At 40.5% G+C, this 18,962-nt stretch overlaps 1 protein-coding gene across 1 annotated transcript in view; it reads left to right on the forward strand.

Moving 5' to 3' along the window:
* HS6ST3 (heparan sulfate 6-O-sulfotransferase 3) overlaps window positions 1-18,892 on the forward strand; it is a 326,930-nt gene extending 308,038 nt beyond the window's left edge. Inside the window, exon 2 of the mRNA XM_067289693.1 lies at window positions 18,181-18,892. Within this exon, the coding sequence (XP_067145794.1) occupies window positions 18,181-18,892 (712 nt within the window). The remainder of the gene's footprint in view (window positions 1-18,180) is intronic.
* Window positions 18,893-18,962: the final 70 nt, after the last annotated feature.

Here is an 18,962-nt window from a genome sequence, read left to right on the forward strand (position 1 = left end):
AATATCTTGCCTCTGACAATGGCCAACAACTGATGTGCAAGGAAGAGGACAAGAACAGGGCAAGCCTAATGCCCCTGACTATGTTCCCTGTGTCTAAAAATTCAAGGCTTGAGAATGCCTTGCTTTGTGGTGATGTCTCCGTATTAGCTCTTGATGGGTTCATCTTCTTTTTTAATGTGACATTTTCTGTTTAATTGTTCATACAAAACATGATTTTTATAGAGCCTTTTTGTAAAGCCAAAGCCAAGTTCAGACTGGGTTTAAGAGAACAAAGTCCAGTTATAATATTATAGATGAGAATAGTTGTAGGACTTCCAGCCAGCATTGGAAGTTACCCTGAGGTTTTTCAAAACCATTTCTGGTTCTCAGATTTGTTAAGAAGACCCAAACTGACCATAATGTAGCTGATGTACAGGGGTCTAAACTGAACCTTTGGAGAGCCTATCTGGGATGCAAGAACTGGGTAGATCCAATTTCAACGAGCCAAAATTCAAAAATGCAACACATCCCTTAATGCAGGGTTGTGTATCTCCAGCTGAAAGACCAGACTGACCAGGCATAGCACAGCGGGCAGCACTCACTGCTGCTGCTGGGTAAGAGCTTTTGCTCAAGACTGCAGATTCTGACCTTGCGGATAGGCCTTAATTTTGTTTTCTTCAAACTTTTGAGTGCTCCTCTCTTTCCTTTAAAACAGGTTTGCTTGGAATTTCTTAAAGTGTCAGGATATTGCCATCATGTTTATTATGGTTGCTAACAAAGATATTAGTTCAGAGATGGGAACTTTTCAAATCAACATTCATTACTTCCACGTTGCTCAGAAGTTATTAGGGTGCAGTTTTTGTGGTAGACTAGAGCTGCCCCCAGGCACATACCCCCACATAGCTCGGCGAGTCCCTGCTCCGACAGCCTGCAAGCAGCCAGCATGGCACTGTGGCTAGCATGTTTGGAGTGATGCCGTCTCTCCCCATTTTCCTCTGCAGCCAGCCCCACGTGCAGAGAAACCCGGTGCAGGAGCAAATTGCTTTAACCCTAGCTTGGGAAAAGTCAGTTTTCTTCTGTTTCAGCCCAGCAGTGCATTGAACGTAGAACGGCTCTGTTTCCTCTGCAGCTCCTCCAGGCATAAAATTATACTACTGCTGTGTGAGAGAGCAAATAACGAGGAGAAAAAGAAGAAGAGAAAAAAGAGGAGGTACCAAAGAGAGTATGAGAGACACTAGGAGGAGAAGAAAAAGGAAAGAAAAAGGCATATGTAGTGCACATGTAAGTGAGAAAAACTGTACCTTTCATAATATGACAAATCACAATGTTGTCTTCCCAGTTTGAGTGTTGAGATTGTGCTCAGGGGTCTCTGATATAAGAATTTAGTACACAGATCCTTTGCTCAGAGTCCTTTAGCATGGATTTTTCTTAAAAATCAGATTAAGATTTTTTTTCTTTTTAATTCATAGTTGAGTCTCTGGGTTATGTAGGCTTGTAAGGCACTAGTTTGTTCTGAAAATATAGTTTGCTTGCCTTTTACAATAAATGCAAGCATGCTTTGGGGTGAAATAAGAGAATTACATATAATAGTGAAAAATCTTTCAGGAATACCCAACCTGTATATTCTTCTCTCATTCCCTTGTGCGTTACCGTTTGCATAGCATTTTATCATAAGTATTTCTTCTTGTTCTGTTGAGAATACTGGGATGGATTGAAAAAAAAAAAGAGCACTTAGATTAGGGCAGAGTTATGATTGTCTTTGTGAAGTGCAAAGGAGAGTATGTCCCTTCCCTTCACCCAGGCTGGCCCGCGAGGTAGTGTGGGGGTGTCTGTAAGTGCCCCTGAAGCCAGGACAGGGGAGATTTGGCCAGTAGAGGAGTGCTGGAATGGAATGAGGGACATTTCTGGCCTCCAAGCAAAATGCCTTGGGTGCTCTGGAGAGAATATGCCGTTCGGAGGCTGTTACCCCCAGCCCGCACATTTGCTGGTGTGAAGAATAGAGAGGATCACCCGTGCCTGCTAACCCCACTCACTGGAGTGACCCAGCCACACTGGCAGGCTTTTTTCCCTTAATGCTCAGGGAATACTAATGCGACCCTTCAGCTATCCCCCCTGCTACACCTGTGATAATTCCCGCTGCTTTTCCAAGTATGACTTTTTGATGATAAATACCTGCTCGTGGTAATCATTGTTCCTAGCAGTGAGAGTGCACTTGCTGAAAACAACATGGAAAAAACATCTGAAGTGAGTTATTTTTAGAGATGTGGTTTGCATGAATATGCTTGATGTTGGTGTATTTATTAAGCCCACAGAGCAAATTCAAGTGTCATGAATAAAGGTCTATGTACATGCAAACTTTCTTTTCATCTAGGCAAAGTCTTAGATTAGCCTACACATATAGCTGCCTCTGTCTCAAGAGGAGGAAGATGCCAGTGCTAAACAGCATTTGGTGAGAAAAACATAGTTCTGTCATAGCTGGAAAATGAGACCATTAAAAACAAAAAATTTGCCTTTGAAAAAGCCAGTCGTAAAGGAACACCATCAAAGCAGAAAAAGCAAAACCAGATTAATTTGCATCCTTTTCTTTTTTTGGCTATTTTTACTAGGTAGGCAGGTAAGGCAGGTAGCATATCTTCAGTTCCTCAGGAAAATACGATGGCATTTGTTTTTGAAGTCCACAAGTGTTAATCTATGTAAAATTATTGAATAGTCAGTGTATGTATCAAAAGTAAAACTGACCCAGTTTTAATTTAAGGTCTAAGTAATTTGCTGCACTGGTTAAAAGTTAATAACATTTAAATCATTACAATTATAGGAAAATGTTTATGATATTATGACATTTTTACCTGAATTTTGGTTTTTTTTTGTGTCAATACTGGATTGTATTGAATATAATATTCTCTATGAAAAAAAGAGAATTTATGAAGTCTATAAAGGAATCCTAAGGAATCCTTCATATTCTAATGGTTGTGTTACTTAGGGTACGTGTCAGCAACTTCGATCCTTGTTACTGCAGTAATATCTTTTGCAACTCTGTTATCATCCTGTTTCCTTTAGACAAAGAGAGGTTTGTGTCCTGAAAAGTACTCTGGCTATTCAAAGAGAAAGGAAGAAATCACAAACTTGCAAAGATGAAGAACTGTACCATTAGGTGTTCCTACGTCTTACGCTTCATTTCAGATGGGTTTTGTTTCTGCTTCCTGAATTCATGTTCAGCATCTGCACAGATGTTCATTAATTTCAGTGAAAGATACATTTGATAATAAAGTCCTGCATACTATTCCCCTGGCCTCTAGTTCAGAAAGATGCTAGATCATGTTAAATCTCAATGTCAGCTCTCTCTGTGGGGAAAGGCTAGAAAGCCTGACCCATTTGCATATGTGAGGAGACAGAGCAACTGTCTGCTGCACTAATGTAAGAGGAGAATGTTATTTTATAATAATGAAGTTACACAGATTATAACCCACAGTTCAAAAGAGAAGAAATTCTTCCTTGTTTTTATAGACAAGAAGGAAGAAGAGTGGGAACATCAGCTCAGAGACTGTGGCTGGATTTTAATAAGGGTTGGATTGCTTCATGGTCCCTAACAACATTTATATATAAATGAGTTGAGATAATAAGGCTAATCAAATGTCATGCTTCAAGTAGTCAGTTCATGGCCTGCAGGGATTGGGAAGTGCTTTTCCTCCACTGTACAGATGTGCTTCATTGATTAGGATTTGTCCATTCCCGAGGAAGGCTGCTGAGCTAGAGACGTGTGAGACTTGCTGCAGAAACTAATTCATGGGGAATCCCATCAGTATCTTGGATATTTTATTTTATCTGAATGCATAAATATTACTGTAGACTGAACTTTGTCATCGATGTGGGTTAAAGAGAACCATCTCATATGGCAGTATTGCCGAATGATCATGAAAACTTTGCTTAAAGTTTGCACTTCAGAGCAGGGTGCAGAGATTTACTCGAGTGAGTTAACAGATTGGCAGTTTTGTGCTGTATCAGCAAGGCTGAACTCACATAATTGCTTTCCCACTAGTTTCCCTGAAAGGTAAAGCAGCCCTCATAAAAGTTGGCAGTTATAAGCCTAGGCATCTTTATTTCATCTTATTACCTCTTTTGGTTCCTTCCTCAGTGCACAGCATCTACAGCTGATAGTGGTACAGTATGGTGCACAGCCTGGCATGTGCCTCACGCGCTCGACTCATTTAAGACTGGAGATCAGAAGAAAGTGATCGTTTGACTTCTGTAAAATATTCCAAGGTTAAAGAGATGGTAAATAATAAGAACTCCACAGAGCTAGAATTGAGAACATGAGGATGTATAACTGTCTCCGTAAAATACTCAGAATATTAAAGCAAATGTGAAGATACCGCAAAAAAAGATTTGTTTTCCACATCTGTTAGGAGGTGAGAGGACAGCGTAAAAAGCTTAAATGCCATTTGTACCTTAACTGTTGTGCCCATTGGGTGCATTTACATAGAACTGAAGTCACTAACAGTGCTTACTCTGGCCTTACCCTACAAACCACGATATAATATAAAGCCGGCCTGAGGCTGTCTCGCCATGGCAGTGTGAGCTGACTCTGTGTGTGTGCGTGCATGCGTGTGCATGTGTGTGTGTGTGTGTGTGTGAAAGGTCTCATTGTGGGCAGTTACTGCAAGTAGTAAACTTAAAAATCTCTATCAGAACCCTCCGTATGCCAGGTATATAGTGGAAATTGAGCATAAAACCCAATTCGCTTTCAAATTACAACTTTTTGCATAAAATTCTATCATTAACTAAATCGTAGTTGGTAAAAACTTTATTCTAAAATGGTATAGGATATGGAGACAAAAGCATTATACATTTTTGGAAACCTAGTTAAACTTTTGCTAAGATTTGGGGAAGATAAGAGGGCCCCCTTGTGGAGATTATAAATATAGTCTAAACCAACATGGAAAGAAATTTAGGAGGTCAATGACAGGGGAAGATTCCAATTTTGCTTATAGCTTTGAGCTGTATTATTCATAACAAACATTTCTGATTTAATTAGATACTTTCAATTATTTTTGCAAGAACATAAAGTGCAATTTAAAATGGGTCAGTGGTCGAGTCAGTTGTCTGCATTATAATTATTAAATTTAAATACTCTTACTGTCTTACAGGAAAAAATTACAGCTACATCACAAGACAGAGAGTTTTACGAGAACTTTCGGAGAAGCACAGTTAACATTCATCTTACATCTCAACAATTTCCTTAGGTTTTGGGTGTTGATTGTTCCATGTTTCAATGAATTAATAGGCAAGACTACTCTTACAATGTTCTCAATAGTAGAATCACCTGAAATTCCTTAATATCCATACTGTCGTATTGTTTACCTTATAGGAAGCAACTCTCACAGGTTTTCACTAGACCTAGATGTTTTAAAGACTCAGCATATAGGGCAAGAAAATGGTTGTGATGTCTGAATTTTGTGATGCTCAGTTAAAATTTAAGTTCATTATGCTTGGTGTCAGAATTAATAAAGACTTGAGGCAAAGTGTAGAGTAAATTGATGTATTTTCAAAGGGATTTCAATTACTGGGTCTTTTATTGTTAATTACTTTATTAATTGGGCAGAATTACTATGCTGATTCAAAATCTGTGGCAGTCAACAATCCCAGAGAACCCTCATTTGAGCACCCCCGATTTAGAAGCGAACGTCTTTAACTGAATTATTATTGGGAGATTAGCGAGAGCTTGGTTAAGGAGAGAGACTGGATGCATGCCACTTACAGCAAAACTTGCTTTTCAACGAAGCCTGCTATAGAGCAGCATTGGGGGCATTTGTGCTACTTGTCTTACCTAGTCAGAAAGTAAAATGGGATGTAACAGCTCCTACAAGAAGGAGAAAGAGGATAAAAGGAAATGTTGTCGTTGAAGTTAGCATAAATATTTTTGCTCTTTTTCAAACAGAATCTGACTGAACAAATATAAACCTCAAAAGATTTAAGGGTCTTTTATTTTTCTTCTGTTTCCCCAGTTTTGTCCTCTGTTTGTGCCTGGGTGTTCTGGATGGCAGACAAGGCTTTCTGTGCCTGGCAGTATCCCTGTTTTCAGAGTCTATTTGAAGTTGAATTTTACCAATCAATCAGGTGTATTTTTGCAGGCAGCCAGGACTCTGGCGATAACAGATCTCTCTCATTTCTGTGACAAAGTACGCGTTTTTCCTTTAGAACCGTTACAAAAGGCCATATGCTGTTGTTAAGTTATTGCAGCAGCAGGGATTTTGTGTCCCCGTCTCTTCGCACTACCCGCACTGGTGTGCATGCTCGGGGGGGCTGGAGATGCCTGCTCACCTGGTCGCTCATGCTGTGTCCCGCACCAGGGAGGCTGTTCCCAAAACAGGGAAATCCTGTTACCTTGCTGGCAACTGCTGAGAGGCAGGGACCTGATCATGAGGACGGTTTTGGGGCTTGTCCTGTACATAACGGATATTTTCCGAATCTTCCTGGGCTAAACTGTTGCCTGTAATTACAGAGATCAGGCTTAATGGTTGGGAAGGTCCCTTTCCAACCTTGTTTTTGTAACCCTCAGATGCGCAGCTGGCAAAACTGTGGGTGCCTCTTGCAGGATGGTCTACAGGTTTGTGTTTCTCCTGCCCTGTGCCTGTCACCACCACTCATTTCTGTGGCCAGGGCTTGTTTAGTGCCACTTGATGCTGTGGGTCAGCCCCTTAACTTGACTCTCCCATACTCCTAACATCTCTCTGAGCAAGGCAAGATTGGTGCTTCCTCCCCATGCTGGGGCTAGGGACGTCTTGAGGAGGAGCAACAGAGGACAGTAGTGCAAATACACCCTTATTTCTTTTTCCCTTCTGTGCGGTGACATAGCAAAGGGACAGAGAGGAGAAGTAACATGCTTGAGTGAAGGTGTCACATATGCCCCAGATTTCTGCAGTCCTTGTGACACCCCTGCAGTGATCTGTGCATGATAGGGCTGAGATATAATGAGGACGATGTGAGGGATGGATTCCTTCTTCTTCATTCCTGGCCGCGGTGGATTTATTAACCTTTCTGGCAGAAAGGCGTGCATGGCCTTGCTTTTAATATTTTTTAAAAATTTTATGGGAACTACATGTATTTATTGCTTTTGGATGGTATTTCCTCCCATGTGTGCTCACACAGTCTTTTACAAGATACAGGGTTTTTAATATGCATGTGCTCAATAGAATAACCAAACTCTTATTATTTCATTTCATTATTGCATTTTATATTTATATTTATTTCAACAAAGCTCTTGCTGCATTACTCCTTTAGCAGTTTAAAGAACACTTAGAACAATTGAACCCTATATAATTTAGGCAAGGAACAAAAATCTGTAGAGGAAACTTTGCTAGATTTCTGTCTCATCAATAAATGATTTACAACAATTTGTATCAAGGTTGTTTGATGGAAAGTGACATATTTGTTTTTCCATCAAATTGCCTGATTTGTACATCTCTATTCCAGTCCTCTTCACTCTCAAGTAAATTGTCATTTCCCTGTTTAACCTTCTTCTGTGTGCCCCCTTGCAGCAAAACTGAGGCCACAATTCTCAGACTTTGAGTTGAGACATGCAAACACCCAGCATCTTTCTCTGATAGAATAACTGTACCAGTCAATGGATATTTATCTTCAGTAAAGTATTTGATAGAGTGACATCTGTGAAATTATTATACAAGGCAGACAAGACAAGGCTGAGTATAAGAAATCTCAGATGGATAAGAAGCTGGTGGATGGAAGGTAACAAAACAAGAGGAGCTGAAATAGGAACTTTCTGGCTAAAGGAAAGTTATTAATGAATTTCCTCAGGGCTGGTCATAGCTCTGATCCTATTTCATGTTTTCATTAATGATGTTGGCACAAAAAGTCGAAGTATGTTAATGGAATTTGCTAGATGACCTTGAGGATTTCAGTAAAAGAAACAGGATGGAGTTTGGTAGTACAAAGTGCAAGATCATGTACTTGAGGCCTGGTGATACAAGTTTCCTCTATAAACTGAATGCTTATCAGCTGAAAAAGGAGGAGCAGAAAGACCTCTGTATGTTAGACAATAACACAGGGAGTACGAATTCCCAGAGTTACATGGCCCTATAAAAAATAATTGCAACAGGAGGGTGTATCAGACAATACATTGCCAGTGGAGATAGGGAAGCATCATACAAGGCATCTGTGAGGTCTCATGTGAAATATGCCCAATTCTAGCCATGTGCTGTGAAACGTGAAGTCCTGCAAGGACAGATGCAAAGAAAGGCTGCTCGGGATGATCAGAAAACAGAACTGACCTCAGGTGCATCCAGCATTTCTTACTCTAGTGAGCCTCCTACCAGAAGCTGGCATGGAAAGGCAAAGTGTTGGAAAGCTTGGGGTGAAATGGGTGGGGAGGTGACATGGGAAGGATCCCGAGCAGTCCCAGTGCCGCTCTGTAGGGTCGGCATGGCTAACTTTTCCCTGCTGTCTCCCTTCCTCCCAGAACCAAGAGTTCAGGTTATGCTACAGCCTTTGCGGCAGCATGTCCTTGCCAGTTGAGTGATGCAGCCCCAGGAAAGAGAACCACACTTGAATTTCCCAAGGTCTAAGTGTGACCAAAGGGTCTTAGAGGACTGCAGCATGGTCACTTCTGGCTTGTCTCATCAGAAGAGACTATAAGAACTAGTTCAAATTAGTGAATTGAAGGCTGAGAGGTGTGTTTGCTCTCTGTTCTCCAACTTAAATGCCTTTTCTCCTCCTCTGATATTGTATTTATAAATCCCCTTGAAGTATTTGCAGTGTTAGCTGAAGAATGACTGGATGCAAGTAGGCCAGGAACAGGTTTAGTATGGGAATTAGAAACCTGTTCCTAAACATGAGAAGCAACCTTTGGAAGCTCTTTCCAATAGCAGCAATGGAGTAAAAAGACTACTTCAAAAGGGGCTAGGTTGCCTGATGAAGGGGATGATAGAATGCTGTTATATGTGCTGGCAGTGAAGGGAACTCCAGTGACCCTGGGAGCTTCTTTTTCCTAAATAAATCAGCAGACCATGCTTTCTGGGTGCTTGAACATCTTTAGCTTTTATTGACTACTGTGGATTTTCTTCACTGGCAATGAGGCTGTTTATCTACATGTTTAAATGTAGAGTTAGATGCCTAACTTTATGCACTGTGTTTGACAATTGCTTAAATCCTAATAGCAGCACACAGGAAGATCATATATTAGCTCTGAACGCTCACACATTTTCATATGCTATTTGCTTTTTCTAAAATACTGGGATTAAAGCCATGGGTAGCTGGATCATTTCATTAGTCTAGGCATTGTTCAGGACCCAGATTTGATACCTGTGAATGGAATTAATTTCTTCAGGGACATGTGGTCATTACACCGTCCTCTCCAATTTCTAGAGATTCTATATTGAACAAAGTGTCACTGAAATACATATTCATGAAGTTGCTCATTAATTCAGAGTATAGTGATTCGGAGTGCTATAGACAGATTGAAAACCCTATACGAAAAAATCTCATATAAAAGGCAAAGCACATTCCCTATACTCTGTCTTGGGTAATCAGGAGAGTACAAGGAAGGACAGGTATGATCTGGATGGCAGATCAGTTCTGGTTTTGGTGTTTTTCCTGCTAGGCCTGTACATTTGGTGACAGAGTGAGTTGTGCGCTGTCCCACAGAATCACGCAGGTGGGAAGGGGCCGTGGGAGGTCCCTAGTCCAACCCCTTGCTCAGAACGGGGTCACCACTGAATTCAGACCAGGTTGCTCAGGCTCTGACCAGTTGGATCTTCCAAGCTTCCAAGGATGGAGAGGCCAATGCCTCTCTGGGCAACCTGTTCCAGTGCTTAATTATCCTCTTAGTGAAAGTTTTTTTTCCATATATCCAGTTTAAACCTCTCCTTTTTCAATTGACAACTGTGATCTCTCCTTTTTCCACCAGGCACCTCAGCAAGGAGCCTGGCTCTGTCTTCTTGGTAACCTCCTCTTAGGTACTGGAAGGTTGCTGTTTGGTCCTCCGCAATGTCTTAGACATGTCTTTGAAATACTGCATTAGTACCTGCATTGTCACAAATATAATCTACTATGTCAAGAAAAGAAGTCTCTGCACTCCCATAATTTCCTTTTTGCAGCAGTAGGTCCTAAGCTCCATTTTCACTAAAGGTTTTGAAGAGCTTGTGGCAACTTGATATGTAGAAAACTTTATTATTATTTTAATAGTTATTCATTACTTAATTCCAAAATGTGCTGCACATAGTAGATGCATGTAGAAAATCACGGGTCCTAACTCTAAAAGCTTACAGTCTTTGAAAAGAAGGTCACCAATTTGCATGGTCCCAGGCCAATTCTCTTCATTCCTAAAGTATTTAACATTTAAGGAGAAAGAAAATATCATAAAGTCTTCAGAAACCTCTTGGTTACAGTTGGTTGTGGTACAGATGTAGCACTGGATTTTTTAAGTCATATCTTCTCTGTATAGTACAAGACTAAAACAATACAATAACTTATCTAGCATCTTATTCTTCTCATATACTAGTGTAGCTTTACACTGCTGTTGAATTTGCCCTAGCTTCACTTCAAGGTAAATTAGAGCCTTTAAGCAGAAAAATTCTTTGTTACACATGCAGCATTTGTGTTACCACAGGTTCGCTCTCTTTCTTCTGCTTTCCTGGGTTACACTAAATCACTTCCTTTTGATGTTGTTTGATGTCAGAGAGTGAGTGATCTCTGAAGACTTTCTTCTTCATCTGATATTCTGTAATTAGGTGTGGGACACTAATCTAAGAAGCAGCCATGCAGTGCTGTAAAGTTTTCCTGAGGTTTTGCTGATAGTGGAGATATAGAACTTCAGTTTGGTACTTCAGAGACTATTTTGAAAAAAAAAAATAAAAGCAACGTTTGTAATTTTTAAATAGTAAAATGAATATTTTTATAATAAGTCCTAAAGTTACAAATTCATTTAAAAGAAACTGAAATTAGTGACAGGGAATATCCCTCCTAACGTGCAACAAAATGTGAGGTTTGACATTTCTTGAGAGCTTCTTCGTGCCCAGACACCACATTTCTGTTGGCAGTAACAGACTCTGTGTCATCACAAGTAACTTCCTGAGCAACCACCCTTGCTTTCCAGAACTAGAGATATAATCCAAGTTGTCCGACTCCAAGCCCTCCCCCATCTTATGTATAGCAGCAAGGACAAACAAAATTATGGTAGAGTGCTTTTATAACTGCCCATTTGGAGATTTGTATGAAATAATACAAAACTTCTTTGAAGTTTTTGTTTATCTTGGGAATGTTCCAACTCTAAAAACATACTTAGAAATCCTGGCCTGACTGAAATATATAATGGGTACAAAAAGCAATGAAATGTAGGTAGCTCCATAGCTACTTCTCACTCGTTACAAAATATTATGTTACTGGTTAGTTTTCAAAGTTTCCTGAATACACAGGTTGCATTCTGCAAATAGATGTGTGCAGGCAAGGTCTTTGACTCCTGGCATGGGATTCACCTTGCAGATTGAGACACCTATGTGTAGGGATCACCACTGTAGATGTCTACAAGTTAGCTGGTACTGAAGCTTGTGCTGTGGTCAGTGGGCGCAACTCAATGAGGTGGGGGCCTCTAGAGTGACACAGCTCATGCTGGAGTAGGCACCTACCTTTGATCAGCTGCGTCACTCTCCAGACACCACTGTGTTGAGTAGCTCCCTTTGGCTTTAGAGGGCACTTAGAGCTGATATGCAGATGCCTACATTTAGATGCCTGTGTACCCCAGGAGCAATGTCCAGTCCCTTCACCTCTGAACAGACATGCCCTGCACATCCAGCTGCACAATTTGTCCCCCTTTGGGATTGCAAAGGGGGTAGTTTAACAACAGAAGCTTGTGGCATCAAGAAACAGTGGCCATAGGAATAATGAGGCTTAACAAAAATTTAATCATTTTCCACCTCAAAATGCAAAGTTTAATTCTCTGAGTTACTCTGCGGAAGTCAATGGCAAATATCACCTTTAATGTATCACAGTATCTGACTGGTTACAGGATGTGACAGCCACTGTTTTAGGCAAGCACAGTGTTCATCATCCCAGTTAAAGCCAGTAAAAGGAGTAGGTCCTCAGAGCCTCTGAAAAATCAGCCAATGAAGGGTTTTTCCTACATGCTGAATGGGTGATGTATGTGGTGAGAATGGATAAATGTTGACTTCTTAATGGTGACTGGTGTCTTAATGACACTGCTTTAGTAAAGTTTGTATAAACAAACCCATGACAACCTGATAGAACAGCTAATGATATTAAGGTCACACACTTTTGTAAAGTAGGTCTTAGAAGAATATTCCCATCACAGGGCTCTACCATTCTGTGGCAGATACTAAACTTAAGAAACGTGTGTAGTGTATCATCTTCACAAAAGTTTATGGGCTAGCTTGCGTGTATCTGGCTCAGTGGATAAGCTGTATGATGCTTCCTGTAGCCATGTGGACACGCATATTGTTTGTGCCCTGTTTGATAGCATTTTCACTATAGTACTTTTGTTAGGAATAAGGAGTATGCAGTCAGTTCTTGTGATGCTGGTCAGGTTGCCTGTAAATTAAGCACAGCACAGATGCACAGATGCTCAGCACAGTAATGCTGGCAGCCAGGTGCTGGTACATCTGCATTATGCTAGGATGACTTCACCACTTCTGATCAGCACTAGCCCAGCAATGTTACTTAGCTTTCTGCCTCCCCTACCATCCTCATTGTATGCTCTTATTTCCTAAGTATTCATGTATTGCATTACCTGTATTTTTGTTTTGGTTGTTTATCCTCCTCTATTCACCATTACCCATACTGACTGTGCTTTGCTTGAACAAAAGATCGCTGCTCAGTGGTTAACTCTGTTATTGCCTCTAAGAAAATGGGCTTCTGGATAAAATTGGGAAGTGTAAAGCCTTTGTTCTCATAACACTGGGTCTTCTTAACCACTGTCTCTGTCATCAGCAGAAACATACCACCAGGCTGGCTTTTGCTGAGTCTCTCAGAACTTTCCATGGGAGGACACTCACTTCCAGGATTAAAACTTGTAACTTCTTGTCACAACCTGGGTCATAAACTGCATTGGGTCTTTTTATTTTGCTTGCTCCCAGGGAGAACCAGAATCTGGATGCTCTTATGATGCACCTGGGATTTTCAGTCATTTAGGTTCTTCTTTCTTCTGGCTGTAAGTGTCCTACAAAATATTCTCCAGTGACTCTCTTCTCTTTTTTTTCTCCACCTCAAATACTCCTCCATCCCTGCATCCACTGCTATGAGTGTGCTGTTCTCCTTTTATGAAGCTCATCACTCTTAGTACATAAGGTCCTGACTAACTCCTTGAATGAAGAAGGGATAACTTGCATTTTCCCTGCTCTGAGAGTGCTGTGTGAGCTCTCCTGTGTGCCGGCTGCTCCGCACGAGAGGAGGAGTGACAGCAAAGGTGTCATTCATCCTTCTTCCCCAGGAGGCCCTGCAGGATGTTTTTATTCTCAATTTGCAGTGATCCTTCATGTCTTTAGTAAATCTCCCTCAGCCGGGATGTCTGTTCTGTGGCGATAGAGGAGGCAAAATGCCCTGCTTTGGGATCACCTCCACTAATACCAGTCTGCTCCTCTGAAATGAATTTCTAAATCAGAGCAATACTATGGAAGGATTAACATAAGATTAGAGTATTTATATTAAAATACCTTACAATGTGAAGGAAATACATGTTCCTAGGTTATAACTAGAAACTCATTTTAACTGTTCTATTAATTAAAGGTTTTCTTTGCCTAATGCTAATGAGGAGACTGGATTTCATGCCGCTGGGACTAGAGCCTTTTGCATTTCCAGTTGCTTTTTAATTCTAGTGTAAATGGTAGCATTTCAAATATAGAGCTTCTCAAACTACTGGGAGCAGGACAGTGATACACCGGGAGCTAAGCAGTGCTAATATCCCAGGGACTTTGTCTGCAAGCACAGCTCCTTGTGTGGGCCACATGGCAGTTTCACACTGGTGCTTATCTGGGCCCTTGCATGGATTATTTATTCTGACCATTACAGTGCTTATCATCTGACCAAACATAAACCATCCCAAAGTGACAACTTCGATAACCTGTTGACTTGAGTGCATTATTCTCAAAAAGAGATTGTTTACTCCAGGAAAGTTATATGAAGTTTTCTTTTTCTTTTTTTTCTATCTCTTTTTTTTTTGTTTCAGACTAGCTATTGCCATGACTAGTGGACTGGTGCTGTTACAGAGATTGTTTGAAATGTAATCTAAATTGTTTATACATATCTACATGCTTATAGACAGTCACAAGATGCATTGGCAAAACTATGCACTATGATTTTTCTTTCATTGACAACTGCCAGCTTCCCATCTAAATTTTTATGCAGGCACACACACACACACACACACACACACACACACACACATGTCATCTTATGCTTTTTAATTCATTTGGAAGGTTTTGTGTGAAACATGTTCTCATTGACATATTGGCACCTCTGCTTAGTTAACCTTGAAGTCTTGAGTAAGCAATGGTGCTAATCCTTTGAAATGAAGCCAAGAAGCCTGTGATGAGTTAGTTCTCTATGACAAACGGGATAACAGAAGTTAATAGTTAATTCTTTGCTGTGTATTTTTCACGGTGGGTGACTGTGGAGTTTAACATAGCCACATAAGCATGAGCATGCTTGAAGCAGGGAGGTCATGTACGCAAAAGAGAACAAGTGCAGGTCTGTATTCAGATTGGCTCAAGCACATTTAGTAGCTGGCTGACTTGCCACTCTTTTACCAAACAGTGAAGAAAGAGGAGGCTGAAGGCCATCCTCAGTTTCATTTTTTTATGAACTACCTCTTGCCTATGTTAGGAACTGACTCATCAGCCATTCCAAGGGGGACTGAAAACTGTTGAGAACTGAGAGCTCTGAAATGCTGCTATATTTAATCCATAACTGTCAGCATTTGAAAACAATTTCCTGAGATAATTCTGATAATTTTCCAACTGAAGCAAATGTGCATAACCTATGTATTTTTATTTATGTCATTATTCTGGAGACACGACATCTTTTACCCTGAAAGAAAAATCTGTGACAGCAGTGCCATGACTGCCGCACAGCATCCCCCATTCCTCTCAGTAGCTTTGTAATAGTGTCATCTGGACAGTGCCCAGGATGAGGTGGAAGAAGTCTAGATCTTCCAACCTTAGACTGGTTAAGGGTGATGGAAAGTCATGAACAGAAGGTTAAACAGAAGACTGTGAAGTGTGAACATGGAGAGGATGGCAGGACTCTTAGCTATCAGCGCCTCACAAACTAAGTGTGTATCAGGCTGCTGTTAAAGATTGCCTTCCAGATGAAAAAGCCATTCAGCCTTTATCACAAGGATGTAACGCTCTGAAAGATGCACAGACCACGAGCAAATCAATCAGGACAGCAAAAACAGATACAGAAGCCAGGTACTCATAAGGAGGAACAGTAGCAGATTGGAGAAAGTTTCTTGCCCAGTCTGCATAAGGAAATCTGCGTAAGCTATACAGAGACACACTTTTCTCATTTCCCTGCATTTGCTTCATATGCTTGTTTATTGCACATAAAGTGCATTTACATATCCAGCAATGAAATGGAAATGATTGATGCAAAGGAGGTATTTTTGTTAATTGTTGTTGCCCTGAGTCATGCCAGAATGGAAATGCTAGAAGTGGGTGAAGAAAGACAGAACTATTATTAGTGGTATAAATAATTGTCAAGAGCAACTTTTAAACCCATCTGTTATCACATACCAACATCTAAAATTATCCCAAGATGGGAAAGGCAGCAATACAAGGACTAAAACAACACTACATCTCTGTTGGTGTAGATGTTGGCAACTGTCTCTGAATCTTTGTCCATTTTTTCATTTCTGCTTCCTGGAGCCTCAGTCATTTTCTGTAACTATTCTGTCAGTGCCTGCTGGATGTTGCAATAACAGTGTCTTAGGTTCAGAGATTATGGACATCTGAGAGGGAGATACAATTTTTTGGCTGCTTTATCTGCACAGCACTAGTGAAATGTCCACTTTTTGTTCTGCTCGTTGGAAAGCAATTCTGAATGTGCTCTCATACATGCAAGGTAGATCCAAGGTGAGAAGAACATAGAATTTGAGAAAGGAAAGCTATACTTGGTGTGCTTGAAGACAGTGCTTTTCACAGTGGAGCTATTCTCCTGCAGAGCACACAAGAAGATTTCTGATACTTCCTAGTCTGCAGGAATAGTGAAGATGGATTTTAGAAATATCTGTCCATGAATGGCTGCAGGATCCTCTGTTTCTCTGTTGATGTGGACTGTGTAAGTAACTGAAGTAGATCAAAATAGCTGAAGTGCAGTTTGATCATGTGCAAGCAGCAGCCAGAAAACCCAGGCCCCAACTTATTTAGGAAATGTCATCCTTCAAAGCATTGTCATTAGCACAAATCACGTGACTTCCAGTGCAAGTGACAATGAAAATATCTTGGTGTTCTCCAGTTCACATCCTTCTGCCTGTAAGCCTTCTGCTGTGAAATAATTTTTGAAACAGCTGTTTCCAATAGACAGTAGTTCAAGAAATGCCCCTGCAACAGTGCACAGTCAATAGTTTGACCCTGTAACCTTATTCTGGAAAATATTTTATAGATCCTGTAGATGGAGAACTCAGAATGAATAGAGACAAAATGTTCAGCATTGTTTTCTTTTGATTCCTATGAATTGGGGGATATATCTGCATTTTAGGGAACATTAAGGGACATGACTATTTGTATGACAAATTAAAGCTGAGGTTTCTGGAAAAGCTGTAGGGAGTCTTCAGTGATAGAAAATGTATGATATCTGAAAAAGACTCATGTATTTTTAATAGGTTCTAGATTTTTCATTCAACTAAAGTGGGCTCTTGTGTAAGATGGCCCTCACAAGTGCTGGCTTGTTTATAGGGTAGCTTGTCTCCAGCATTGCTTACTTTCTTCATCCTCATGTAGACTCAAGAAAGAATATTGAGATCAGAGCTTTCTGAAGAAATCTTAGGACTCATGATTTATTAATGTATTGTTTGCAGTCAGATGAGTCATGCAAACTCACGAGCCTATTTTTGTACCATACTGTGCGTTAATTTTAGTCATGAATCTTCTGGTTATTCTAGCTGACAGAAATCTTAAGTATTTTGGTTTTGTTTTATCCTTATGATATCACCCTGTAATTTAGGTTAGTTGTTATTGAATAAAACATTTTTCAGTAAAAAACTATTGAGTGAAACTGTGAAAGCCTACTTTAAGCATACTCAGTTGCAGTTCGTTTCAGATTGCCATAAATAGATGTACAAACTCTCAATTCAGCAGCTTAAAGATGAATTGACAATGTGAGTTCTGCAGTTATTTGTTCTATTTCAAATCAATATTTCTTGGTGTTTATTTTGTATTCCCAACAGGTGAGGTTGAATAATGGTAACCTTTTTATCAAGAAATGCTTTTATACTACATGATTATAACTAATTTTAATCAAGCACTTGTCTAAAATTGTCATGTGAATGGATTTTCATCCTCTCATTATCTTCGCTCCAACCCATTTAATGATAGGGTTCTTCTTAAGTAGATCACTCGTGCCAGTCTTCCACATGGCATTATTTTTAGTGCTTGCAGCATCTCCATGGTATAGTTCATGCTTCTCATATAGTCTGACCAAGTGCTATATGGATTATCATCTTGTATTTGCATGTCTCAATCCAAAGAGAAGTGGCAAGATTTATCTTGCCAAAGAGAAGTGGAAAAGAATGGTGACACAATACAGTCTTTTCAGGGTCTGTTGAGCTTCTCAGTGCCAGCAGAAGATAGGGCATGTTGTATCAGTTCTCCATGTTGTCCTTTAGCTGTAGCCAATTTTTTCCCCACTTTTTCTGATATTACTGCATGTTAGCATTTCAAAGTAGAGGGGAGAACAGTTCAATTAATTGGTTTCTACATGAAGTAACTACCACTGAGCAGTTGAGAGGTCAAAGCAATTCCTTTTTCTGTTAGCTGCTTATTATCTTTCATTTCTCTTTGTCCCAATCTATTTGGTATTTAATTCACAGTACTTATCAAGCTTTAAGGTAGGCACTTTAACTGCCTACATTGCACTGGGAAAAGTGAAGGGGGGGGTGGTAATGGCTGGTAATCATTTTACTGGAGAATAATAAAGTGAAATCCACTAAATCTGAAAACTGTGTTTAATGATGTGTTTCAGGAACTTCTATTACATTACAATGCTGAGGGATCCAGTGTCACGGTACTTGAGTGAGTGGAAACATGTCCAGAGAGGTGCGACATGGAAAACTTCCCTTCATATGTGCGATGGAAGAAGCCCAACACCAGATGAGCTTCCTACCTGTTACGAGGGAGAAGACTGGTCTGGAGTCAGTTTACAGGATTTCATGGATTGTAGCTACAACTTAGCCAACAACCGCCAGGTGCGCATGCTGGCAGACCTCAGCCTGGTGGGATGTTACAACTTGACTTTTATGAATGAGAGTGAAAGAAATATGATCCTTCTCCAAAGCGCCAAGAACAATCTGAAAAATATGGCCTTCTTTGGACTCACAGAATTTCAGAGGAAAACACAGTATCTCTTTGAGAGGACATTCAACCTGAAATTCATTTCTCCATTCACCCAGTTCAACGTTACACGGGCCTCCAATGTGGACATAGATGAGGATGTGCGGCAACGGATAGAGGAGCTGAATTTCTTGGACATGCAGCTCTATGAATACGCAAAGGACCTCTTCTTGCAACGCTTCCAGTACTCCAAGCAAGAGGAGCATCAGATGAACCGGCTAAAGAGGCGAGAGGAGCGGAGGCTGCTGCGGGAGCAGAGAGCTCACCAGTGGCCAAAGGAAGAGGCAGCAGCCGCACAAGTTTCTGTTACTGAAGATTATAATAGTCAGGTCGCAAGATGGTGAGCCTCCTCCCTCTTGACTGATGATGAGCGGATCAGAGAGGCTGATATTTTGTGCAACGTGGCTACCTGGA

Source organism: Apteryx mantelli, chromosome 1, assembly GCF_036417845.1.
Source record: "Apteryx mantelli isolate bAptMan1 chromosome 1, bAptMan1.hap1, whole genome shotgun sequence".
Taxonomy (NCBI): Eukaryota; Metazoa; Chordata; class Aves; order Apterygiformes; family Apterygidae; genus Apteryx; species Apteryx mantelli.